Source organism: Molothrus ater, chromosome Z (genome assembly GCF_012460135.2).
Source record: "Molothrus ater isolate BHLD 08-10-18 breed brown headed cowbird chromosome Z, BPBGC_Mater_1.1, whole genome shotgun sequence".
NCBI lineage: Eukaryota > Metazoa > Chordata > Aves > Passeriformes > Icteridae > Molothrus > Molothrus ater.
In genome coordinates, this window is record NC_050511.2 from 64,415,794 (window position 1) to 64,438,393 (window position 22,600).

Genomic DNA, 22,600 nt, shown 5'->3' on the forward strand with positions numbered 1-22,600 from the left:
GTGAGAGTGAGATCACAGTGTGCCAGGATCTGAAACCAGCCCTGAGTAAAAGACCAAGGAGCAGAGCCAGTGCAGTGGAAAGCTCTTCCTTTTTAGCTCTGACCCCTTCAGTCTCCAGCTCACAGCTAGATCAGCTTTCTGGCAGAAAACCTTTGTAAACCACTTTCAATAAGGTTTAGGAAGGGAAAAAATATTCTTTTTGTTGTTTGTAAATGTTGGAAAACTAACAAGAGAGAAAATCCTACAGACATTAACTCTTGAATTTATACTTTTTAAGTAAGAATTACATTATCACTGGGGTTGCTTTTATTTTAGAGTCAGTGGAGGGGAGAAATGTTGCTATTTAAAATTGCTGTCTGGAAACACCTCCTTTCTCCAGGTCTGTAGTAAGGTCAGAGTGCAAACATGGAAAGGAAATGCTGGATGCATGATCTGATGTCAAAGAGCAACTGATGCTTGTGAACAAATACTCACTGAGAAGGATGAAGCCACCTATTCTTCCTGGTCATGATAATCCCCTTTGAAGCTGCTGGCTGCAAATTTTCTGGTCTTAAAATAATTTTCTCCTTTTTCAAACTACACAAACCAGGGACAAAGACTTCTTTTAAAAGTCAGGATGAAAACCACAGTAGATTATTAACCCAATTACTATTATCACCAAATGACCTGAAATTCCAGCTATATTTAAAAAAATGAGATGATGTTGTGAAAAATACAGGGAAACCCACAAATATATTAAAACCATAAAACATTTTGGGCTCTGCATGGATGTTTGGTAGTGTTGCATTTGGAATTTAATGTCGCATTAATGCCCCCTGCTGATAAGCCTTCAAAATCTACTTTGAATCAAGCTCAGAATTTAATAGTCTTCTGCATCAGTACGTCCCTTATATTAAAAAAAAAAACAAAACAAACAAAAAAAACCAACAAAAAAAATCTAGCATATATCTCATCATAACTGGGTTCTTCTTAAATAGATCACATCTCTTTCAATTCTGCTACATAACAAGTTCTGTGCTGTCACAAAACCAGTAACACCAGCTCCTTAGAATTGTCCCACATTAATCCCTTCTGCTCTTGGCTTAGTTTAACGTCCAGTTATGTAGTATAATTGGATAGAATCTGAATGTTAAAGGAGAAAAATAATCTTTTTATGATTATTTCATAAAGAAAGCAAATTATTGTAATGAAATACAACTTGCCAAAAAAGAGAAATTGCAAGAAGGTGAGCAGATATTCACGGTTGTACTAGAGGACGCTGAGTCACAAAATAATTGATGTTGGAAAAGCCCCCTAAGATCATGAATGCAGCCCTTAACCCAGCACTGCCAAATCCACCACTAGTCCATGTCCCTAACCCATGACCCTAAATGATAAGCCTTTTCATAGCTTTTATGATCTATTTTCTAGGTAAATAAAATTTATATTTAGTATTGATTTTTACAGACATTCTCTTGCTAATAGCAACACAGGTATTACTTGATTCCACAAGAGAGAGGAGGATTCATTTCCTCTCTCTTCAAGCCCTGGGAGAAATGCTTTTCCTCTGCTGTCAGTGATTAAAAAGACACTACTGTGCTTTTTCCAGTTTCCATCACCTGTGCTGCTGCATCTTTCCTTTGTCCATTCATCTCCCTGCCTCTCTGAGGTGCACAAAATCTTGTGCAAGTGCCCACAGTGTTGGCTGGCCACCTGAAGCTTGTAGGGACATCCACCCCTGCACTCATTACCTCTGAAGAGAGTGAGGAGACCTGTGCTGTCCCTCTCCAGCATCAAAGGCTGAGCTTTCCTCAGACAGAGCTGATGTAAAGAGGCTCTCCCAAGGCAGCCCAGCTCTTTGTGGTGGAGTAAGAATAGGCTCAGGCTGTAACAGACGCAGTGTGGGTAAATGTCCCTCCTTCCTTCAGGCTGACAGTTTCAGCCTGTGATCAATCCGTGGATCGTACTTACCTGTCAAAGAAAGTAGGCTTAAATTTATTACATAAGAATCACTGGTGAAAAGTAAAAGTCTTTACATGAAAAAGGTTGAAAAATTTTGTTTTAAACTGAGAAAGCTAGAGCAGTGTATAAAGTGCACTGAGTCATATAGATTGGGGTAATCAAGGTGCTTCATACTGTTGCTTATTTTATTTTCTACACATGAAAAGGCTGTACTGGTTAGAGCATTTTTATGCCTTTATGTCCGTTGCCATTAAGAGACTTGTACTACTTTAACTGCACAGTTAGAGCTGGAGAAATCTGGATTCTTTATGTGGGTGAGCTCTTAGGTAACATTAAGCTATTGCAGTGTAGCGCCTCGCCATTCTTCAAGGACCAGTATATAAAAAAAGACACTGAAAGAGTTTTTAACCAGATGTCAGTATTTTTAGAGGTCATGCTACTCTAACAAAACAACTTCTGCTGAAATAAGTGCCTTAGGAAGACATGAACTCCTTTTATTTTGGTCTGAGCATGTTTTCTTTAGCCATACCTAATCCATACTTAATTGCTAAAATGGTGAAATAAGACAGTAAGTTCATGAAATGGACTTGTAAAAAGCTCTGCAGAGACTGCTTTGATTTCTACACAGCTCCAGTTTCAAAAGCCTGTGTGCCTTAATAAGCCTCTCTGCCTCCACTGCCCAGCTTGTGCCTGCACACTGAATGGACTTCACAACTCCTGTAACAAAGCCACATCCTGTGCTGGGCTGCTGCAGACAAGGTTGCTGTGTGCCACAGTTGCATAAAAAACCTGATGTCAGAATCAGTTATGTAAGGTGAAAGAGAGAAAACACCTTGAGGAGTGGCAGTGTCGAAAGAGCATTGGATTTCATATTTAATCTGACAGTGTAAAATAAATGGTTATTCAGCATAATGAAATCATTCACTTGTATTTGTTTTACCGCTACGTGGAATTCTAATAGAGGTTCATTTTTTTTCTATCTCTTCCATTAAGCAAAATAATGTTGCAATGAACAGTCCTGTGTCTATTTTTTTGTCCCTGTTGTTTTGCAGTGTTTTCATAAAAAGTAGGGGATTTGCTGCATTCAGTTTCTTGGCAATAATAAAAGATTGTGCAGTCAGCCTGATCCTTATAATCCATTACAAACATAAATTTGCTGCCGTTGCAGTCTTCAGGAGCCTTTGCTGTCCAATACACTTCTCTTTCCACAGACCTGGGTGTGCTGCACAAGTGCGAAGGTGAAACTTTTAAGGTTGAATCAGTTGTGAAAAAATGGCACACAACAGATGCTTCACAAACTGCTGTAGACGGAGGCTTTTGTTGATCCCTGAAGGGTTCATCCTGCTAATTCCCATTAACAGATAATGGGGAACAAGCACCGGCCACCCTCACACCTCAGTGTGAAGTTTCAGCTGCTGGCACATCTGGATCAGATGGGCTTCTAGTTAGTGGCAGTCTTCATCTTTGTTCTTTGTAAATACAAGTTTGTCTGAAGGCATGTTCAACATTTCCTTACTACTTGACCACTCCACTGTGTGAAAATATAGGTCCTTCTTAAAACATTGTACTAGGTCTGTCAGAATAGATTATTTCAGGAGCCCTGAGAAGAATTACCAGAGAGAATACTGTAAAAAGGCTTGGCAAAATAACTGTTTCAAGTCAAATTATCCAAATCTACTATTTTCTGGCAGTCTGCACTTCTTCTGCCAGAAGGAAGTTTGATTATTTAAGAAAACAAAATCCACCTAAAATATTTTCTTTTCTTTATGTCAGTTACAAGCACTATGAGCTGAAGGTTGGTTTACTAGGTAGAGATTAACTGGCCACAAATAAATACAGCCAACACATGTAAAAATTATTGATCCAATATGAGTTTCTGAGCCCTCATCCTAATAGGATACTTCAGGAAACAGACATGGTACTTCTTAAAAAGGGTCTTGATCTGCTTTTAGATGGGCAGAAATGGTCCTTTGAATTTAATAATAAATGAGATTTGTTCCAATTTGCTGTGCTTCTAATGTCCCTCTGCTGCAGCTGCAAGACTGGAGCTTCCATCTCCAAGGTAGAATGACAAAGAGACACCTAGACCCGTCCCTGGGGAAAACAGCCTGGGATTCATAGTTCAATATTTCTGATATTATCCAGTAGAGAGCACAGACACACCTTAACAATTCCTTTCAGCAGTAACTTGGGAATTATTTCAGGACACACAGATGCCATGGCTGTTGGATGCTCCATTGCATCTGCTCCAAGAGTCATGCTCTCATCACCTCACTGAGAAAAAGCACACCAGATTGTTTCAGGTTTTGCATAATAGTGGGTCACTAGGGTTCAGGCAAAGGGGGAGGCAGAAATATGATCAAAATGAGTGGAACTGTGAGCCACAGCATGTGTGTCAAGGGTTGAAAATGCTTGTGCAGGTTTGTGGTGCTCATGAAACTGTGGCAGTTTCATTTAAAGAAGTGAAAACCACTGAAATTTGCTGGAAATAAACTCAGCAAAGGGATCAATAGATATCTCGGTGACTATCCACTAAGGAGCACCAAGTGCAAAATACTCGTTTGACTTCTTTCAGGAGAAACTAAAAAGTCATAATTTATGTTGCCATTTGTGTGCAAGAACAGTTTTTCAGTTTTCAGTCGTGCACATTAAAGGTGCTGTAAGATATATTGTGAGTAGACTGTGGGAAGGCTGATAAGGTAAAAGAATTTACCTATTTATGTATAAATAGCAGCAATACTAGGGGGGTTTCAAGTTTACTCATATGGACTTGCAATATCACTTAAATAGTGACAAAACACACAGCAAAAGGAGATTTTTGCAGTGGCTGGGTGCCTGTCTTGCAGGACAGGTTGTACAGCTAAAGGGTACACCAGATATTTTTCCAGCATCATCCTTTTCTCCATAAGTTTCTTGCTCCTCTGTTAAAAATTCTGGGGAGTCTTCAGTCTAGGCTGATCAAAATTCTGTTTCCCACAGTGTCTTCCCTCTTCCAATACTGATCTCTGTCTTTTACAGCTTTATGCCCCTTTCCCAAGTGGAGTTGCCCTCTTGCTTGCTTACTTGCAGAACAGAGACTTTTCTGTGAGTAACAGTATTTAAAAAAAAAAATCTCCCATTTGTGGAGGATACAGGGAAGTGCTTTGCAATGAATTATGAGAGTGCATACAATGTGGGACTTCAGTCCCACTACCTGGAGGTGCAATAATTTTATTTGGATGTTAGTGCTCTCTGAGTTTTGCTATCAGAGACTCTATTAGAGTGCAGAGGAGGATTTCTGGATATACACCAGTACCCTAGAGTTAGTGTAACTAACTGTACTGCTTACTGCAAAGATCCTCTTTCTTTATACTTGGGACACAATCTGTCATTAATACATGATTAACTCTACACAAAAATATTACCCATTACCCAAAGAGGATTGCAAGACTTGCTTCCTATTTCTTAAACATTGAAGAAAGTGGTTTTTTGAATGCAGAGAATGCCCACAGGTGAAAGTGGAGCAAGGGTGTGCAGTGACAGGGAGGTCCGTGAGGGCAGAACCAGTGTGGACTCTTGGAGCAGGGCAGAATTTAATGATGTGTCAAGGGATGGATGTTACATGCTACATAATTAATCCATTTAAATGACTGAGGGAAAAACACACCCCAGTTGCTTAAGTCCAGCTTGTCAAGATTGATTTAAATTCAGCAGGAATTTTTAAATGGGACTGAGTCAGACACACAATTTTTCTTAACACTACCATGAATGAGCTTCTACAGAATCAGGACCTAAACATATGTATCATTGAGCCTTTTTATGTGGAGATTATTGACTAATCCAAAAAAATTTGGTCCAGAAGAAAGATAAATCTTGGTTCTGCCACAGGCTCTGCTGTGACCTGAGGGCAGTCATTTTATCTCCTCAGCTTTTGTCCCCTCTCTGTAAAATGATGATAAGAGCATTTTCTTAACTTACAATGGAGCAGTGATGATAAATATTAAGGATTATGACATGGTTAAACACTGTGCTAATGGAGGCCATTAAGTACCTTAGACTTATTAGCAGCCTTCTGTTCATTGGCTGCCTTTCTGAAGTTATTGAGCATTTTTAATTTTTTCCCAAGTAAACTCAAGGAAATTAGTTAATAAGGATTAATAAATAAACCCTGCAAAATGTTAGAGTTAAAATGCATTGTGTTTTCTGAATTACATAATGGGATGTTTTGTATCTTTAGTTAAAATCAGCCTACCTGTTCTTCTCTGCTTCCTTCAATGTTTGGAAACCTGAAAACAGGGAGAAAAGGCTGCAAAATTCAGGCCCACTTATTTGGACCCCATAGCGCTCATAATCCAAGATGTCTACAAGGCAGCACTGCATCTATTCTTTATCCCAGCACCCAGGGAAAGTTCACTGCCTTGCAGGGAGCCCTCCTGTCTCTGACATCTCTGCTTCTGGCCAGTCTGACCCCTTCTTGCATTTGTCATGTCACTCATGTTAAACACATATTAAATAGTTACATCTGGAGGGAAAAAGGGAAGGGAGAACTAAAAGAAGTTTCTGGTTGCATTTTGCTGAGAAGCTGCTTGAAGTGGTGAATACTCAAGATGAGGCAGAAGAAGTTGCCACACAGAAGTGGTCAGGTCTTTACTGACTGTACCAGCAGCAAAAATTTTGCTCCTGACTGTGCTTTCTGTATCATCCCTTGGGGTATGGTAAGGTCTGTTTAGCTGGAGGTCAAATTTCTGCTGCCTGCTGTTGCTGTTTCAGTGAGATGGTGGATGTCACCTACAGGATACGATCTGTCCACAATTCAAATCTCTTTTCACAAATTATATGTTTTTCAGGGTTTTTTTTTCTTTGTCAGAAGAACAAAACACAGAAACACATGGAGTATGAACAGAATTGGGTTCATTATTGAGGTGTTTTGAGGTCAGGCTGGAAGGTCCCTGCCCATGGCAGGCAGATTGGAATGAGCTTTAAGGTCCCTTCCCACCCAAAGCACTCTGTGATCCTGTGATTTGTGATATTCTAGGTCAATATCAATGTTGAGTCAGTCAGTCAAGAGCTGTATTTTACATGCAAGAGGGGGTTTTGTGCAGCACTGAGTCAGCATTTGACAATGGAAAGGTCAAGGTTAGTTGTGGAACTGCTGCCTAGAGACTGCATTTGGGATAATGACATTTTCCTCCTGTATCAGAGCACCTTATTTTTTGAAAAGCATTCTCTTTTCCATATGACACCCAGAGAAGGTTAAAAGTTCAGTAACCTGCTTTCTCTGTTTTCCAGTAAGAGGAGAAAAACCAGCTGTCTGTTGTGTCATTTATTATTTATCATTTACCTGTGTTTGCCAGCTGGGGCTGGCAGCCTGAAGTATTTCTGGGAGTATGTTTGGGATAGGAAGGGTGGGTCAGATTGCTTTTGACAGCCCAGGTCACGTGAGGTGCTGGAACTGAGTTTAAAGACCTCCATATCCAAGCATCCTGTAATCTCCAACATGTTTATCTGGGCATGTCAGGTAGAGTAGTGATAGTGTCATTACCTTTCTCTGTGTTAATTAACAAAGCTGAGTTGCCCAGGTTGATCAGAAAATCTATAGCTGCTCAAGGAGTTAAATTCAAATGTAAATTAACTCCTGTGTCCTTAGTTGTGGGACTGTGTTTGTACTCGTGGATGTTGCTGTGAAGATCTCTGGGGAATACACAGATATCAGCATCTTGCTTTATGTTTTTTAAAAGAATTTATGTGGGAAACTATAAAATCAGAGGTTTTTGGGAAAGCTGCAAAAGGCAGGCTTCAGATACAGCAGAATTGAGAGTAGAGCTAAAGCAGCAGTTATGAAATAGGTCAGCAGAAAAATTATTTAAACTGTAGAAAAAGCAAGGACAAATAGAACAATAGCCTGTGTATTAATGCTTGTCTGAAAAGCTCTCTAAGCTGCAGAAAGTTTATCTAGCAAGATATTAGGAAGGTACATGTAATCTAGCACACAAAGGCATGTGTGCTTATGGTGATTGGCTAGAACTACTGTCAATATGCTTTTGCTTTGTGTGATTGGTCAAGAAGCTTATAAAGTAAGTTGTAACATTAAGTTTTCTGTCCTGCTGCCTGGATTGTGAGCTGTTAGCATCTTCCCATTGTAATAATCAAGTAAGGAGACTGATGCTGAAAAATAAACAGCTTGAGACACTTTCCATAGCATCCCTGTCCATTCATAGTCTGTAAATAAACCCCCTTGCCAGCGTCAATTTATTCTGGTCAGGTATGTGCTCTTGAAAATAGTACATCTACAAAATGAGATGGTTAATTTGAAAGGTAAAAAAGGGGGAATGAAATGTCACAACTATGGCTTCACTGTGACATTCTTTTAAGTCTATCTTCCAAGTGACACAGGGGGGTTGTGAAGACTCCATCCTTGGAGATGTTCAGAAACCACCTGGGCATGGTCCTGGGCAACCAACTGAGGTGTCCCTGCTTGAGCAGAGGAGGGTGGACTGACCCCCAAAGGTCCCTCCCCACCTCAACCACTTAGGTCTGCTACTTGCATCAATTACTAATCTGATTTCATTATTTTTTCTTATTTTAGTCCAGCTCTTACTCAAATACACAATAGCTTTAATGGCTGGCTGTGTGTGCAGAGATGTGCCAGAGGAGTGCATGAATAGCTTCAAGTGTATCTTTGAGATAGAATTGCCAAAATTAATTTTCAGAGGTCTTACAATAATCTTGCAGCAATATAGTTTTGATGCAGAGATCCTGGAGGCAAAATACTAAAACCAGGACCTGGTTATTCCACTTTTTTCTATGGTGTGGCTAGATAACTTGTATAGTTAAAATGACAAAAATAGTTGAATAGTGACAACTTCTGTATAGTGGCACTAGTCTTCATAAAGAGGATTTTGAATCAGATCCTGTAGTCACAATTTAAAATCATAGGATTTGAGTTGGAAGGAACTTCTAGAGGCCAGCTAGTCCACCTCCTGTGCAATGAGCAGGAGCACCTTCCATTAGACCAGTTGCTTGAAGCCCAGTCCAACCTGACCTTGAACACTTCCAGAGATGGGATATTCACACCTCTCTGGGTAATCTGTGCCCTTTTTTTACTACCTTCATTGTAAAATACATAATCCTTATGTCTAATCTGAATCGACCCTCTTTTAATTTTAAGACCATTACCCCCCCAAAAAAAAAAAGTTATAAATCAATATTAGTATTTTTGTCTTGGGTGAAGACTGTGATGTGAGATTTTCTTTGCAGTGTGGCAGAGGGAGAACAAGAATTAGTAAATCTGTTTATTATCATGAGGTGAGTTTTGGGACACCTTTGGTGAGGTTGTGGTGATGTGTTGCTGAAGCAGTGTGGGAAGATGACTCTGTGGATATATACAATCTGTGGATTGCTGAGCTTCCAACCAACCCATTTAGGAGCCATGAAGTATGGAAAAAGAGACCAGAAAGGCTTCTTGCAGTTCATATCTGTCATATAAATGCAGCTTCAGACTCAAGCCAGCTTTTCCAAAAGGGGCTATGGTAGAATAGGTAAATCAGGCAGTGCACTGAAGTCCCCACAGGTTGCTTGTCGAGATTTCTGAGTAGACTTCTAAAGCTTTGCTCATAAAGAAGCAGCTCCAGGGAAAAGTGAGTGGCAGGAGAGAAGTCTTCCTCTGGATGCATCTTCATTTGGGACACACAGAGGGCTCGTCTGAATTAGCACAACACGCACGTTCTCCAGCACGGGCTTGCAGCTGCAGCGGGGAAGTGTTTTGGCTTTAGCTTCCTCTAGGCTTTGTAACAATCCTTTCCCACTCCCCTGCCACCGAGCACAGGTTTTTTAGCTGCCGCTGCTGCTGCTGTCTCCTGCCACGCTGCCATCGATCCCTCCTGCGCTGACACTCACATGCCCTTTGAGCTGTCACAGCTCCCGTCCCCCTGCGCGCCGCGGCGCGGACACGCTCCCATCTGAGACGTTCATTGGCGTCGTTTGCCAAAAGGTTTATGTAACAGATGTTGCAAAGCAGAGGCACAGAAACACACACACACACACACATACACACAGGCTCACACACCATTATGGCAGGGGTTGTCAGAGTGACGGTGAAGGGAGGATGGTCCACAGGACTGGAGTAGCTCGCAGGCACAGCTGCATCTGTTCAAAAAGCAACTAACGTCTCTCTGTGACTATGCTTTATTTTCAGCTCGTCATCATGGCTGGGACTGTTCTGCTCGCCTACTACTTCGAGTACACTGACACTTTTCAGGTGCATATCCAAGGTTTCTTCTGTCAGGATGGCAATTTGATGAAACCGTATCCCGGCACGGAGGACGAGAGCTTCATTTCGCCACTTGTGCTGTACTGTGTGCTGGCTTCAACCCCGACAGCGATTGTGAGTATGAGGAATTATCTGAAATCCCCATAAATAATAACAATAGTGCTGTGATATCTTTGTCCCCTCGCCTCTCTGTTCGGCTGTAATTGATTCACACTTAGCAGGATCTCTGTTTTGCCTCAGCCTAATATGATCTTCATCAGTTATCTCCAGGAGTAATTATTCTGAGGTAATCACAATGCAAGGCTGAGGGATAGAGCTTGTTAAGCCTTTAACAATAGCTTGCTTACTTCACTGATTAGTTGTGAATTTCCTGGGCTCAGAGAGGCTCTAATGCAAAGGTTATGTATTACTGGAAATAAGAAAACAGGATAAAGCTGAAGTAAAATCCAGGTCAGATGTGCAGTATATCCAGGATTATTTCCTGCTCTATTAAAAGGACTGTTGAATGGCCTTAAAAGCCTTAGATGAGGAGAAGGATGCTAAATAGAAAGAAAAATATGAATGCTGTTTTCTTTTTTTAATAGTTTCTTTGTTTCCAACAGTCACTAAACTTTTCTTTACCTGATTTTATTCACTCTTCAGCCAGTAAACTGCAATTTTTAATATTTTATGCAGATGAAAATATTCAACTAGCGGAGTACATACAATGCCAAACAATTTATTGCGCCCACTGGTTAGCAAAACTTCAACCCTTTTCCATTTTCCACACAGAAAGTTGCATATTTCATCAACAGCCCAAGCTTTGCTGAATTTGTAATTACATTGATAAATTCCTGTCAGATTCTGTTTATGGACTTTTTTTTTTCATTTCTTTCTCTTTCTTTCTTCTCTGTTAGTATTTATTTCTTATATTAATTTTGCTTTTATCCCTTTCAAAAGTTGATTGAAGCTGTACATTACATATTCACTTTTAAATAGTGAGGGCTTCACCATAGTCTGTTTTAAGTTTTGTTCTGCAGTAATTTTAGTGCACCAAATCATGTTCTTGTCACAGAATGTGGTAAGAAGTGTGAAAGGGATCTGCAGAAGAGGCTATAGGTTTTGGTACAGGACACTTTCTAAAGACAAGCAGGTGTTTTAAAGTGGATTACATCATAATTTTATGAAAAACATCTGCAGTAACAGAGTTATTTTATGTATTGGATGTTGGTGCATGCCAAGGCTTTCATTTTACTTTTTGCTGCAATGATAGATTATTTGAAAATAAAAAAAACAAAACCAAAACAAAACAAAAAAACTTAACCCCCCACATTTTGGACCTCCCCCATCAACAGAGTGCCAATGTTCAGGGATGTAGCTTTCACAAGTGCTTTTTGTAAAGGTAGGTGGTGGGTCACAGCCATGCCTTGATTGCAGAGCAATGACATTAATGAGTGGTTTGTCCCTTGATTACTGATAAAACATTGAGTAATGAATGTTGCTCTTTTTTTGGATCTTCTATCTAAATCCTTGCTCTGCCAAAATTTTATGCTAACCTTTCAAGTTTTGCTGCACTGGATCAGCATTTTCTTTGCTTTTTAGTTATCCAAGAAGCTTTTCTTAATTACTATCCTTTATGAAAAGCTGAGTCGGAGTCTTGACTTGGCAGTGCTGGGTTAACGGTCAGACTTCACGATCTTAAAAGTCCTTTTCCAACATGAGCAGGTCTGTGATTCTTTGAAGAGTGTTTTAAGCCCATGTTAAACACAAAGAATGAAAGGCTGTAATGAATGCCAGGTAAGGTTGTTGGGTGCTGAAGAGACCTTCACCTCAGTGCTGTGTGGAGCTGGACTCTGTGACCCGACCCATCCCATGCAAACTGTGCAGGAATGCTGGCCTGGGTCCAATCATCACCCTGGGTGAATGGATCCAGGGCTGGTTTAACTGGGAAACTCTGCCTCTTGGGCTGTGCTGTACTCTTGCACTGGACACATTGCTCCACACAGAGAAGGCATGGTCAGGGTCAGCACAGGGCTCTTGGCACCGTGCTCAGCCCTAGTGATCTCTAGGTACAACCTCCAGGAGGTCAAATTTCCCTGGCAAAACATTTTTTTTTCCACTTTTAATGCAGTATTTATTAATGCATTGTTTAATCACATTATTTAATTAGTTGTATTGTTATATTGCATTATTAATACATAATTCAATTATTTCATGTTCTATTAATTAATATTGGGTTAATCTTCAACCAGGGTGTATGTCAGAGATTTTTCTGTCCTTCTGACTGGTGCTCATCATAAGATCTTTATAGGAGTAACTTAATTTTATTTCTCATTCCCACCTTTTCCTGAAAGACCTTCTTCTCTTTGCACAGTATTTTCACACTTTGCTTTGGTTTGTAGCTGACTCTGCAGACCAAATTCTGGCAATGGTCATCAATAAAAAGATAATAAATGAGACAGAAAGTGAGCTCAGATTCTCCCTAAACTCTGTATTGCACTTCCCTGCTGGTTAGTCCATTCCGAGTGTGAATATCCTCATCTGTCATCCTGTACCCAAATGGGTGCTGCCTCTCACTTCACCTGCCCACAGCCTAGGAAGAGATGTTTGATCCAGTCAAATGTCCCAAGGATTTCAGTGCAAGGAGCAAATGCAGCCATTTCTATTTAGACCGTGATGTTTTGTACTCTTAAAAAAAAAAACCCCAAAAACCTCCACACAAACAAAAGAACGCACACAGCTGTGCATGGTGGGAGGGAGTGCTGTGTGCATTCACTGTCAGCTAAGTTGTAGCTTCACTCCCTACACTTTGCTCTCAGGAGGAATCACCAACATTGTGCAGCTCCACCACCAAGACATGACTTAAGTCAGAGGTAATGCCATTGCCTTTGCAATTACTTGTTTCTCTTCTGCACAGCACTCACTGCTTCACTTCCTAAAGGCAGAACGGCTGATTTGGCAAATGGTTGGTTCGATGTGGCAGCAAATTTGATCTCTGTGTTGCTTTCACATTATTACTGTCTTGACACCTCGTGACATGAGAGGAGTGATTGCTGGTGGAAGCCAGCAGCAATAAGGTACTAGCTCATAATAAAATCTAAAAGGGCTTCTGGAGCTGTGGGAGGTATCCCAGGGATCTGTACTAGCTCCCTCATCTGAGACACAAGCAGCATTAAGTGCAGTCCTGTGTGCATGGGTCTGGGGAGGACTCAAAGCCATGATTTCAGCACAGCTTTGAGGTGTTACAGTGCTTGCAAGCCAAAAGGGAACATCTTTGTGAACTTAATGGAATATCTTTGTGTCTCTGTCATTTGGCTATGACACTGGGCATGGAGAAAATGAACATATATGTTTTATTTCTAAGACCACTTTGCAGAAGTGCTGCTGTGGGTTGGTACCACTGTATCTGCATTTCCCTGCATTTTTAGTGGCAAAATAAATGTGACTGGCCTGGTTTTATGCAATTTTATCCATTTCTTTTGAAACATTTCTCTAAAAATATTCTGGGATGACTCCACCACATTCATCAGTGTCCCTGAAGACTAGCTTTCCCTCTTACGAGGTTACTGCAAAGCTGCCAATTCCCCAGCTGGCACTAAACAATCCTTCCAGAGTTCAGCACTGCTGCCTGCTCTGCTCCATCCAATGTGATTTATCTACCCACCCAAGAGAAGCAGAGAGGCTTAGGAACAGGGCCAGCTCACTGAAATGAATACTGAACAGTGGCAGAAAGCTTCAAGGGCACTGTTCTCACTGTTCTTCGTTACCTTAAAGTGAATAGAAAGTGGCAGTACCATTTTCAGAGTTTAGTTTCTTTCCTTCTGTTTCCAGGTGAAAGTAGCAGCCTAGATGTAATCTGTTAACTGTCCAGTGCTATTAATTTGTGCATAGGAGTATTTGTTTTCAGATAAGGTTGAAATCAGTCAAACTGAACCAGTCTGATTATGAACTAGAAGCTGAATTACAGTGTTGATCTAAGGTAGGAGGAAATTGTTCCAACTTTTCTCTACAATCTGCACTTACCCCTCAAACTTCAGAAACATCCTTCCTCTCAATGGTCCTCCTATTCTTTCTTAATTCCTTGGCTTTGGCTTAGCACAGCCATGTTACTACAATGGTTTATTTCTGTAAGAGAAGCCAGGGAACCTCTGCCTGTCGTGGCTGATTCCCCTGTGGCTGCTCAGCTGCAGCTGCCAGAAAAACCAAGAACGTATGACGCAGCTCAGAGCTCTGTTACAGCAGCTCCTTCCCGGCTTTTCCAGGCAGGAATCACCAGGCTCTGCTGGCTGTGGTGCTGCCAGAAGGCACAGCCTGCTGCCCACCACGCTTCCCCCTGTGCTGGCACAGCTGGCTGTGTCCTCTGCCTTCCTCTCCTGGAGTCTTGCCAGGGCTGGTGAGGTGGTGAATGAGGAGCTGGGGATACCACGGAGTGAGGAAAAGGTGTGCCCTGTGTAAATGTTTGTATTCTGCTGTTTGCACACCATTCTGGAGGAATAAATATGCTTTCTTGATTTGGTGCAACACTTTCAGGCATTTCTGTTGACAGTGTCTCTGGGACCCTGTGGTGGTCCTAGCCACGTGCCAGTTTGTGAGGAACAATTCAGGGCTGTGGAAAATGTGTATTCTCTTCATTAGAACTTCAGTATAATAATTTTAGACAGTTTTACCACAGTGTATTAGGTTTTTGAGCAGAACCCTAAGACAGTTTTGGTTTTTGAGCAGGCTAGACTATAAATTGTGGATTTCAACCCTTTTGACTTAAAATAAAAAAGAGAAACAAAAACAATAAAGCAATTTTCTTGTTCTGGAAAAGTACTTGCAACAGTTCTTTGCTATTGTTTTCATCCAACAACAACAACCACCCACTCCAAAACACAATGAGGTGAGTAATTGAATGCAGATTGAATCCATTGAGTTTGTATCCTTGGAAAATTAAAAGTGAGCTGGCATTGCAACATTCAGCTGAACACAGTGTTGCATTACCTTGTATAGCTTTGCAAAATACAGTATTGATTCCTGGGGCCTGAGAACACCTGTCCAGGGTGTGATGGCAAAGACCAAGAGAGTGTCTGAGGGAGCTCTCAGCTGGTCTCTGTCCTCAGGAATATCGATGATAGTGATCTTATCAGGGAAAGCCTCTGCAGGCTTGGGTCAGGGCCCTGTCTGTGGATCAGAGCAGAAATCCTGTGTCCTGGGGAGGGTGTTGAGGCAGACCTCAGCCACCCTTTGCCTTCTGAGGTGCCTTTTCTCAATACAAATGTTGCTAAGTGTTTGCCACCTGGGTTTGACCATAGGGTGTCTCAGCTTCACAGTGTCAATACCAGGTCCTGAGGGTAGCAGATAGGATGGCAGATCAATATTCCTCAGGGGCTAAGGCTAAATGTGAGGGAGATCTAAGGAATTAAGGTATTCACAGCAGTAAGTGAAAGTCAATATAAGCCATGTTCTTAGTGGGGACTGTGGAGAAGAGGAAAACAGACTGTTCAGATCACAAGAGGCAACCTTGCAAGGGACACCAGCTTCAAAAATTGAAATGGATTAAAAACTAGGCAAACTTTAACAATGAGGATAGGCAAACATGGAAGTGGCTGTGAGATCTCCATCCTTGATGTCATGAGCTCCAATGTAGAGCCTGAAGAAGATCCCTATCCTGACTGCAGCTGTTCTAATACAAACCTCAGAGATACCACAGTGCAACAGGGCAGAATTGCTATTGGCCTAGCTGAAGCCAGTGCTGATGAAACACCCTCTGGAACATTTTGCAAAGGTGACCTTTTGGTGAAGAGTCCTGCTTCTCCCAGGGAGAGTGTGTGTGGAGTCATGCTGAAACTAGCTGATTGAGGCTGAGAGCTCCACAGCCCTCATCTGCTGCTATTCTCTCTTTCTGAGTGCTCTGCATGCAGCTTGTCTCACAGCCAGTGCCTTCCTCATATCCTCTCCTCCCCCTGGCTGCTGTTTGAATGCTGGAGACTTGATTAATTTGGTTCTTTCTATTTGTGACATTAAAAACGCAGCCACACGCATCCTTGCACAGGATTTCGAAATGTCATATGGCTTGCTGAAACCTGCCCAGAACTGAGAGCAGTGGTGTCCCAAGATCTAAGTTCAGTTTTGTTTGCTGCAGAGATTTTTGTGTGCTGCAGCATGTCCCTGGGTGGGGTTTCAGTGTAGAAAGTGATGTTAAAAAGGACTGACTGTGTCACAAGGGTGTTGTTAGAGTAAACAAGTTGAAGGATTTAAAACCTCACAGAAATCAGAATAATGTTAATTTAATACCTAGGAAAAACAGATAGGTCATGTGTGCACTTCACATGATTCTCCCTAATATAGGAACTCTGTTGTCTTCCTTTGATGGGAAATAACATCACTTGTACTTTTTCATGAAAAGCAGCAGAAGGAAGTAAGTTTCACAGAGAGGCAGACTTGAGGCAGTCCCAAACTCTGGGCACAGTGGTGCATCCTGCATCTCTCCCATGTATCTTAGCTGGTCCTCCTCCTTCTTTATCCATGTGGAATTGCAGCAGAAATTAAGACAGTGGGAACTTCCACACAACCCCAGTGTTCATTGGAAGCGTGAAAAAATTACAAAAGTAGTGTTTTCACATTTGTCACAAGTGAGTGAGTGAGTGAGGAGTGAGTGAAGGGGAGGCAGGAGGGCTGTGAGTGTCACCAAAACTGCAGGAAAAACAAAAACTCTCCAACAACATTTTTAGTGTTAGAGAATAAAGGCATTACTTTATTTCTGGCCAGGATGTTGTTCTGCTCAGGATGTGCAACACAAATCATTTCATCCTCACATAGGCCAGCTGTGCAGAGAAAATCATTCCATGCCACACGTATTTTAAGAGATTTTTCACAAACTTTATACAGTCAAAACCCATAGCTATTCTTTGGCTTAATGTTCATTCGTCCCAAGTTACTTAGTTCTTAATAGTTGGTTTCCTACTCCTTACAGATATTTTCACCTCTGGTGCTAAGCAGGTCCTTATTCTTCTCTCTCCTTCTCCAGACCAGGGGTGTTGTTTGGAGTTGATGGATTCAGGGCACTTTAATGCCACTGACGGCTGTTACCTTTGGTGAATCTTCTGTTCTGCTCCCAGTCTGTAGAGATTTTAAGCTCATCAGGCCTTCACCTGGTGGAATGCCCTAAAGGAAAGAGGAAATAAACCCTAATTCCCTTCCCCCAGGGCAAAGGCAAACATATGTTTGATACTTGATGATATCAAAGGTCTTTTCCAACCTAGTTCATTCTGTGATCCTGTGAAAACTGACCAAAGTTATAAAATAAAAAAAATAATATAATTAGGATATTTTCCAACATGAGGTGCAGCCTCTCCCAGCAGCTGTGGGACAGCAAGGAGGCAGTCAGGGCAGATCCAGCTGAGCAGCTGGAGTTGCAGTGAATCTGTAGTGGGTTTTCAAAGGGAGAAAACAGAGGTGAGACTGGGGCAGCATGACTGGAGCACGGGAGGAACCAGATTGTGGCACTCTACATGCAGTTTGGAGAAACATGACTAAGGAGAAATATTTTGCCTACTGGAGAAGTGAGCAAAAGCATGGCAGGGGAAGGAAGAAGGGATGCAGTATTTCCTGCCTCACCATTGCTGCAGCATTTGAACGAAGGTACAAGGCCAATGTTCTGTTCTGAGAAAAACTGATAGAAGGAACAAATGGGGTTAAAAGCTGTGCCTGTCAGCACCATCAATGATTATTCTTCTAAATTTAATACAACTCTTCAAATCAGCTCCTCAGTCTTGCCCCACTGCACAATTACTGCAGGAGGGCAGCTCCAATATCTCACTGTTCTGCAACCTCCCCTCAGTTGTACCACAGACACATTCCTGGATAGTTTATTTTAGTTCATCCTCATAGAAAAAGGTCTTCTTGATGTTCACTTTTTTTTTTTTTTTAACAAAGTTGTGCAAATGATCCTTTGCATGAGCTTATCAGAAAGTGCTATGGAGAAAAAAAAGATTCCATGTCCTTTTAAAAGCAATAGTTCCATTATTTTGTTGATTAAATTGAAAATTAAATTTATGAACTGTCAGTCATCTGTACAGGAGTGCAGGGAGTATCAGGTGCTAATGCTCTGCTGAGAACTTGAAAGGGGGAGATGAGACATTTCACTGTCTGAAAATGTCAGCTGAAGGACTATCATGGATAAAAGACTGTTGAAGAGGAAAATGGACGGATAATTTTATCATCTGCTGGGTCAGGATGAGCCAGGAAATACGTGTGTGCAGCAGAGGGCTTTGAGAGCTGAACATTGAGGGGCAAGTATTTGGTGACACTGGCAGTAATGGGAAGGCAGGGAAAATTGAAGAAGTTTTCTCACTGGAGAGGTCGAAATCACCAGAGGAAAAATGCCTGCTGGGTAGGTACTTCTAATTCATACTGGGGCTTTGGGTCATCCTTGTATTTTTACCTGGTACTTAAACGAAATGGAATGTGAGCAAGAGTTCTCAAGCAATATGTCCTCAGTGTAGATGAGCTGCTATTTTATTCAGGAAACCAAGAACAAAAACACATGCAGGGCACTACCTTTGCTTCCCTATTACCTACACCATGCCAGACTGAAGATCACTTGTGCTTTCAATCCAGTGCAATTCTCCTGACATTTCTACTGTCTAATTAAGCCAGTATGATACAGAAGTTCATTAACCTTGCATTGTTTTCCCAAATGGAAATAAAAGTGGTTAGCTTGCTGTTTTCTTTTTCAGCCCATATTTAGGTATATGAGTCTATATTTAGATGTCAGCTATAGAACTGATTTGCAACCATTCCTGGAGTGCTGATTCTGTTTTGGCAGGAGCTGACGTACTCAGCAGTGCTGGTGATTGATTCTGGGAGGCCAGCTGGACAACTTGGCTGGATTTGGACCCTGCTCATGCAGCATCATCAGGGTTTAAATCACGAGAATCACTGGAGTTACTTGATTTCAAAAATGCCTGGGAAAGAAAAAAAAAAAAAAAAACAAACAAGTTCTTTGAGAGCTATTCAGACCACATTCAATTGCACACAGACAGATTAGCTTTCAGAATCAGGTGTCCAATTGCCCACTGAAGTTTTCAGAAACAGCAAGGCTGACTTTCTAGAGACCCCATATTAAGCATATTAGAAAACAAATTTCAGCAACTAAATTCAGTGCCAGAGATGACATGATAAGAATGGTCCAGTTATGTTGAATCACTTTGTATCTCTACACAAACACAGCTTTATTGCCATATACCTAAACCTAAGGCAGTATTCATTTTAAAAAATCAAATTTTGAACTGTTATGCTGTAGGAAATCTGGGATAATTCTGCTTAAATCAGTGTAATGGAACTGAACAGATTTACAGCCTGGCAAAATTTACTCCTAAATCTAAGTGGAACTAATCTATGCACATGGGAGTCGCTAGGAGTATGCCAGACAGCTAGATTTATAGAAACAAAGATGGGAATTGAAGCAGGAAAATACTCCATTAACCTCTGATGTAAAGGAACTTTAAAGATGGATGTATAGTTACAGGAGGACTGTTAGTATGTTTTATGCCTAAGTCTCTCCTGTTTGAAAAGTTTAGGATATTTTAAAGTCAAGTAGCCCCTGTGCTCACAGAGTAGAATTCCCTCAGGGTGTGAATCGTTCCTCAGTGTCTGTGTACAGCCCCGGGCAGACAGAGAGCCAAAGCAGTAATTCAAACTTCTGAACATTGTAATAATTCATGTAATAAACGGGTTGAAACAGAGTGTCACTTTCAAACTGCTTTAGTGCAGATGGTCTTTTTCTTAATTCCCATCCCCATCGTTAGTGAGCTGAGCTTATTGAACTGCTTGCCAATTCTGTTAAGAGCAGATGGAGTGAAATGGGATAAAGGCAATATTTCAGTGCAGCTCCCATGCATCAGCTCCGCTCCAGATGCCATTATCGACATGCATTTTACAGCTCCACAGCTCTTGCCATCAGCGGGTAGAATTATAAAGAGGTTGAGCATACTTGGCTTGAATGTCAATAATCAATAAGGACACTCATCTGGCTTAATAAGGATAAATTGTTGCCCTTGAAACAGCACACCATTCCAGCAGTCAGAGTGAACTGAGGTGACTTCCTTGACATTTATACTAACTCCAGGTGTCTGTGCCACCCTGTGTGTGTGTACACAAACACTTCTGTTATGTATTTCTCTGACTGTTCCCTAACACTATGGATTCTCTTGTGTATGTCCTGCAATAATGTATTAAATTAATAATCTTGAGTGCTTCCCCTTAAAAGCTCATTTCTTCCACATCAGGCAGGCTTTTTTTATTTTAAAGACTTTAATTACAAACTCTGTCTTTCTAAAAGTGTCCCAGTTTCACTTTCTCAAGCCTGCTGACAGAACATGATAGGTGATATTTTCAGAGGTTCCTGCTGTGTGTGGATCATCATTGCCTCTAAAGCCTGTGATTAAATTCTGTCCAGCTTTAGTGAGGGTAGATAGGCCTCAATGCAACAGAACTAAATTAGTTCTAAGTGCTTAAGAAATGATCCTACTCCTATGGGAAGCAGCTATTACATTTATAGAAAGCGTGAATGTTCAGATCATACAAAAATATATAATACATAAGCACAGCTGACATCATGATTAGTGGTTCTGTGGAGACTTCATTTTTGGTAACAGAACATTTAGTCAAATATTGCTCTTTCTCACGGTGTTTTAATAACAACAATCCTTGGTTGTTACCAACATTTCTGGCCTGTTATTGCCAACAGTCCTTGGATGGCTCCACAGCCATCCAGCTATCAGTGTTTGAGACATACACATTACCCTTTTATCTTCTGGGAATTGGGAGCTCAAAAAGGATCTCACTTTGAACACTCGTTCCGAGGGTCACAAGAGAGTGGGCTGGAGTTATGGTAATCTTCCACCCTGGGCACAACTCACGTTGGTAGCTTTTTTTGAAAGTTCAACAACAAAAATATTATTTCACTTGGGTTATTATTCAGACAAGAAAAATAAGTTACCAAGGCTGTTAGTGAAAAAACAAATGCTCATTAGAAAGCAGAGTTTCTGGGAACAGAGAGTGTCTTTGATATGCTCAACAGGGGCTTAGTCCAGGTGCAGCTCATCAAGGCTAACGCTTAATGAGCATTTCTCAGCTCGGTGCAGCCAGAGGAGGGGGAGGGATGCACCACCACAATCCTTGCCATGAGTGAAGTCATCTTCTCTGGGTCTCTGCACCACTGAGTGCAGGAGTGATCCCTCTCCAGGGGGCGGAGCTGGGTGTGTGTCAGTCATGCTGAGCCCCACAGTGCCAGTGCAGGGTCCCCAGAACATGCAGCTGTGTGGCACTGTCTGTGGGCTGAGACTAGACACCCATGTTTCAATGTTTGCTCATGTCATTTTTAACCTGCTCTTTCTTTCCCTTTCCTTGGCAGATTTTTATTGGTGAGATATCCATGTATTTCATAAAGTCAACCCGAGAAACCCTCATTATTCAAGAGAAAACTATTTTGACTGGAGAGTGCTGTTACCTGAACCCACTGCTTCGAAGAATAATACGTTTTATAGGTAAGCATCCTGTGCACTGCAAGCTTGGACCCTGCTTGCACCAAACCAGGACGAAACATGCTGACAAAGTACATCACAAAATTAATTAAGCTGTGAAATCTTTGCAGGCATCTTCCACCTTAGAGGGATAGTCCCCTCAGGATTTCCAAGGTAACTTTCAAAATTTGCCATATCATGCTGGCTGGAGCTGGTTTAGATCATATTCTGCTGAGCTTAAAGCTTTTTTTGAGACCCTTAAAGAAAGGTTTTACCAATCAAATCCTTATATGAATAAATCCATCATTGCTAGTTTATGCAAGCTACCCATTTTAGTTACAAATTTGTCCTCACCAGCTCATCTATTTGGCATTTTTCTTTTCAGCTCTAATTTTAACATCCATAGCTCTGCCACATAATGTTCAACTGAGCACAGCATAAAAAGCCCAGAGCTCACTTCAAAATAATAATATTATTTTCATTGTATTTGCTTTTTCTTAGAGCTTTCATTGAGTTAATTGCTGAGAAATGAAGTTCTGTCATTAAACCATTAGGAAGTTGCTTTTTATGGTGCTTGCAAGCTGCTTTACCTTCTTCACACTGTTGATGAGTCCCAGGTTCATGCGTGGGATGGGATGTCTGGCTGATGGCATGGGCCAGTGGCTCCTCAGAATGCTCCCCACTGGCCAAGAGGGGCTTTGCCATCACAGCACTGCCCTCCTTGTGCTCTCTCAGAAGTGAAGCACCCTCCTTGTGCACTGCCTCTCACAGAGACCTGAGCCCACATTCATGGTCTGACTTAGAACAAGCAATGGGGGGAAAAAAGCTGAAAGTATCTGGGGCGCTTCTTCCCCGTCACTGCTTAATTTCTGAGCTTTACCTGGAATGAAAATGTCTGCTGTGGCTGTGGCAGGTGTTGTGTTGC

At 41.4% G+C, this 22,600-nt stretch overlaps 1 protein-coding gene across 2 annotated transcripts in view; it reads left to right on the forward strand.

The window, feature by feature from the left end:
* The window catches only part of PLPPR1 (phospholipid phosphatase related 1), a 120,358-nt gene that overhangs the window by 79,323 nt on the left and 18,435 nt on the right, over nt 1–22,600 (forward strand). For both annotated transcript variants that reach the window (XM_036403377.2, XM_036403375.2), the window contains 2 exons: nt 10,115–10,303; nt 21,567–21,699. In XM_036403377.2, coding sequence (XP_036259270.1) covers nt 10,115–10,303; nt 21,567–21,699 — 322 coding nt within the window. The remainder of the gene's footprint in view (nt 1–10,114; nt 10,304–21,566; nt 21,700–22,600) is intronic.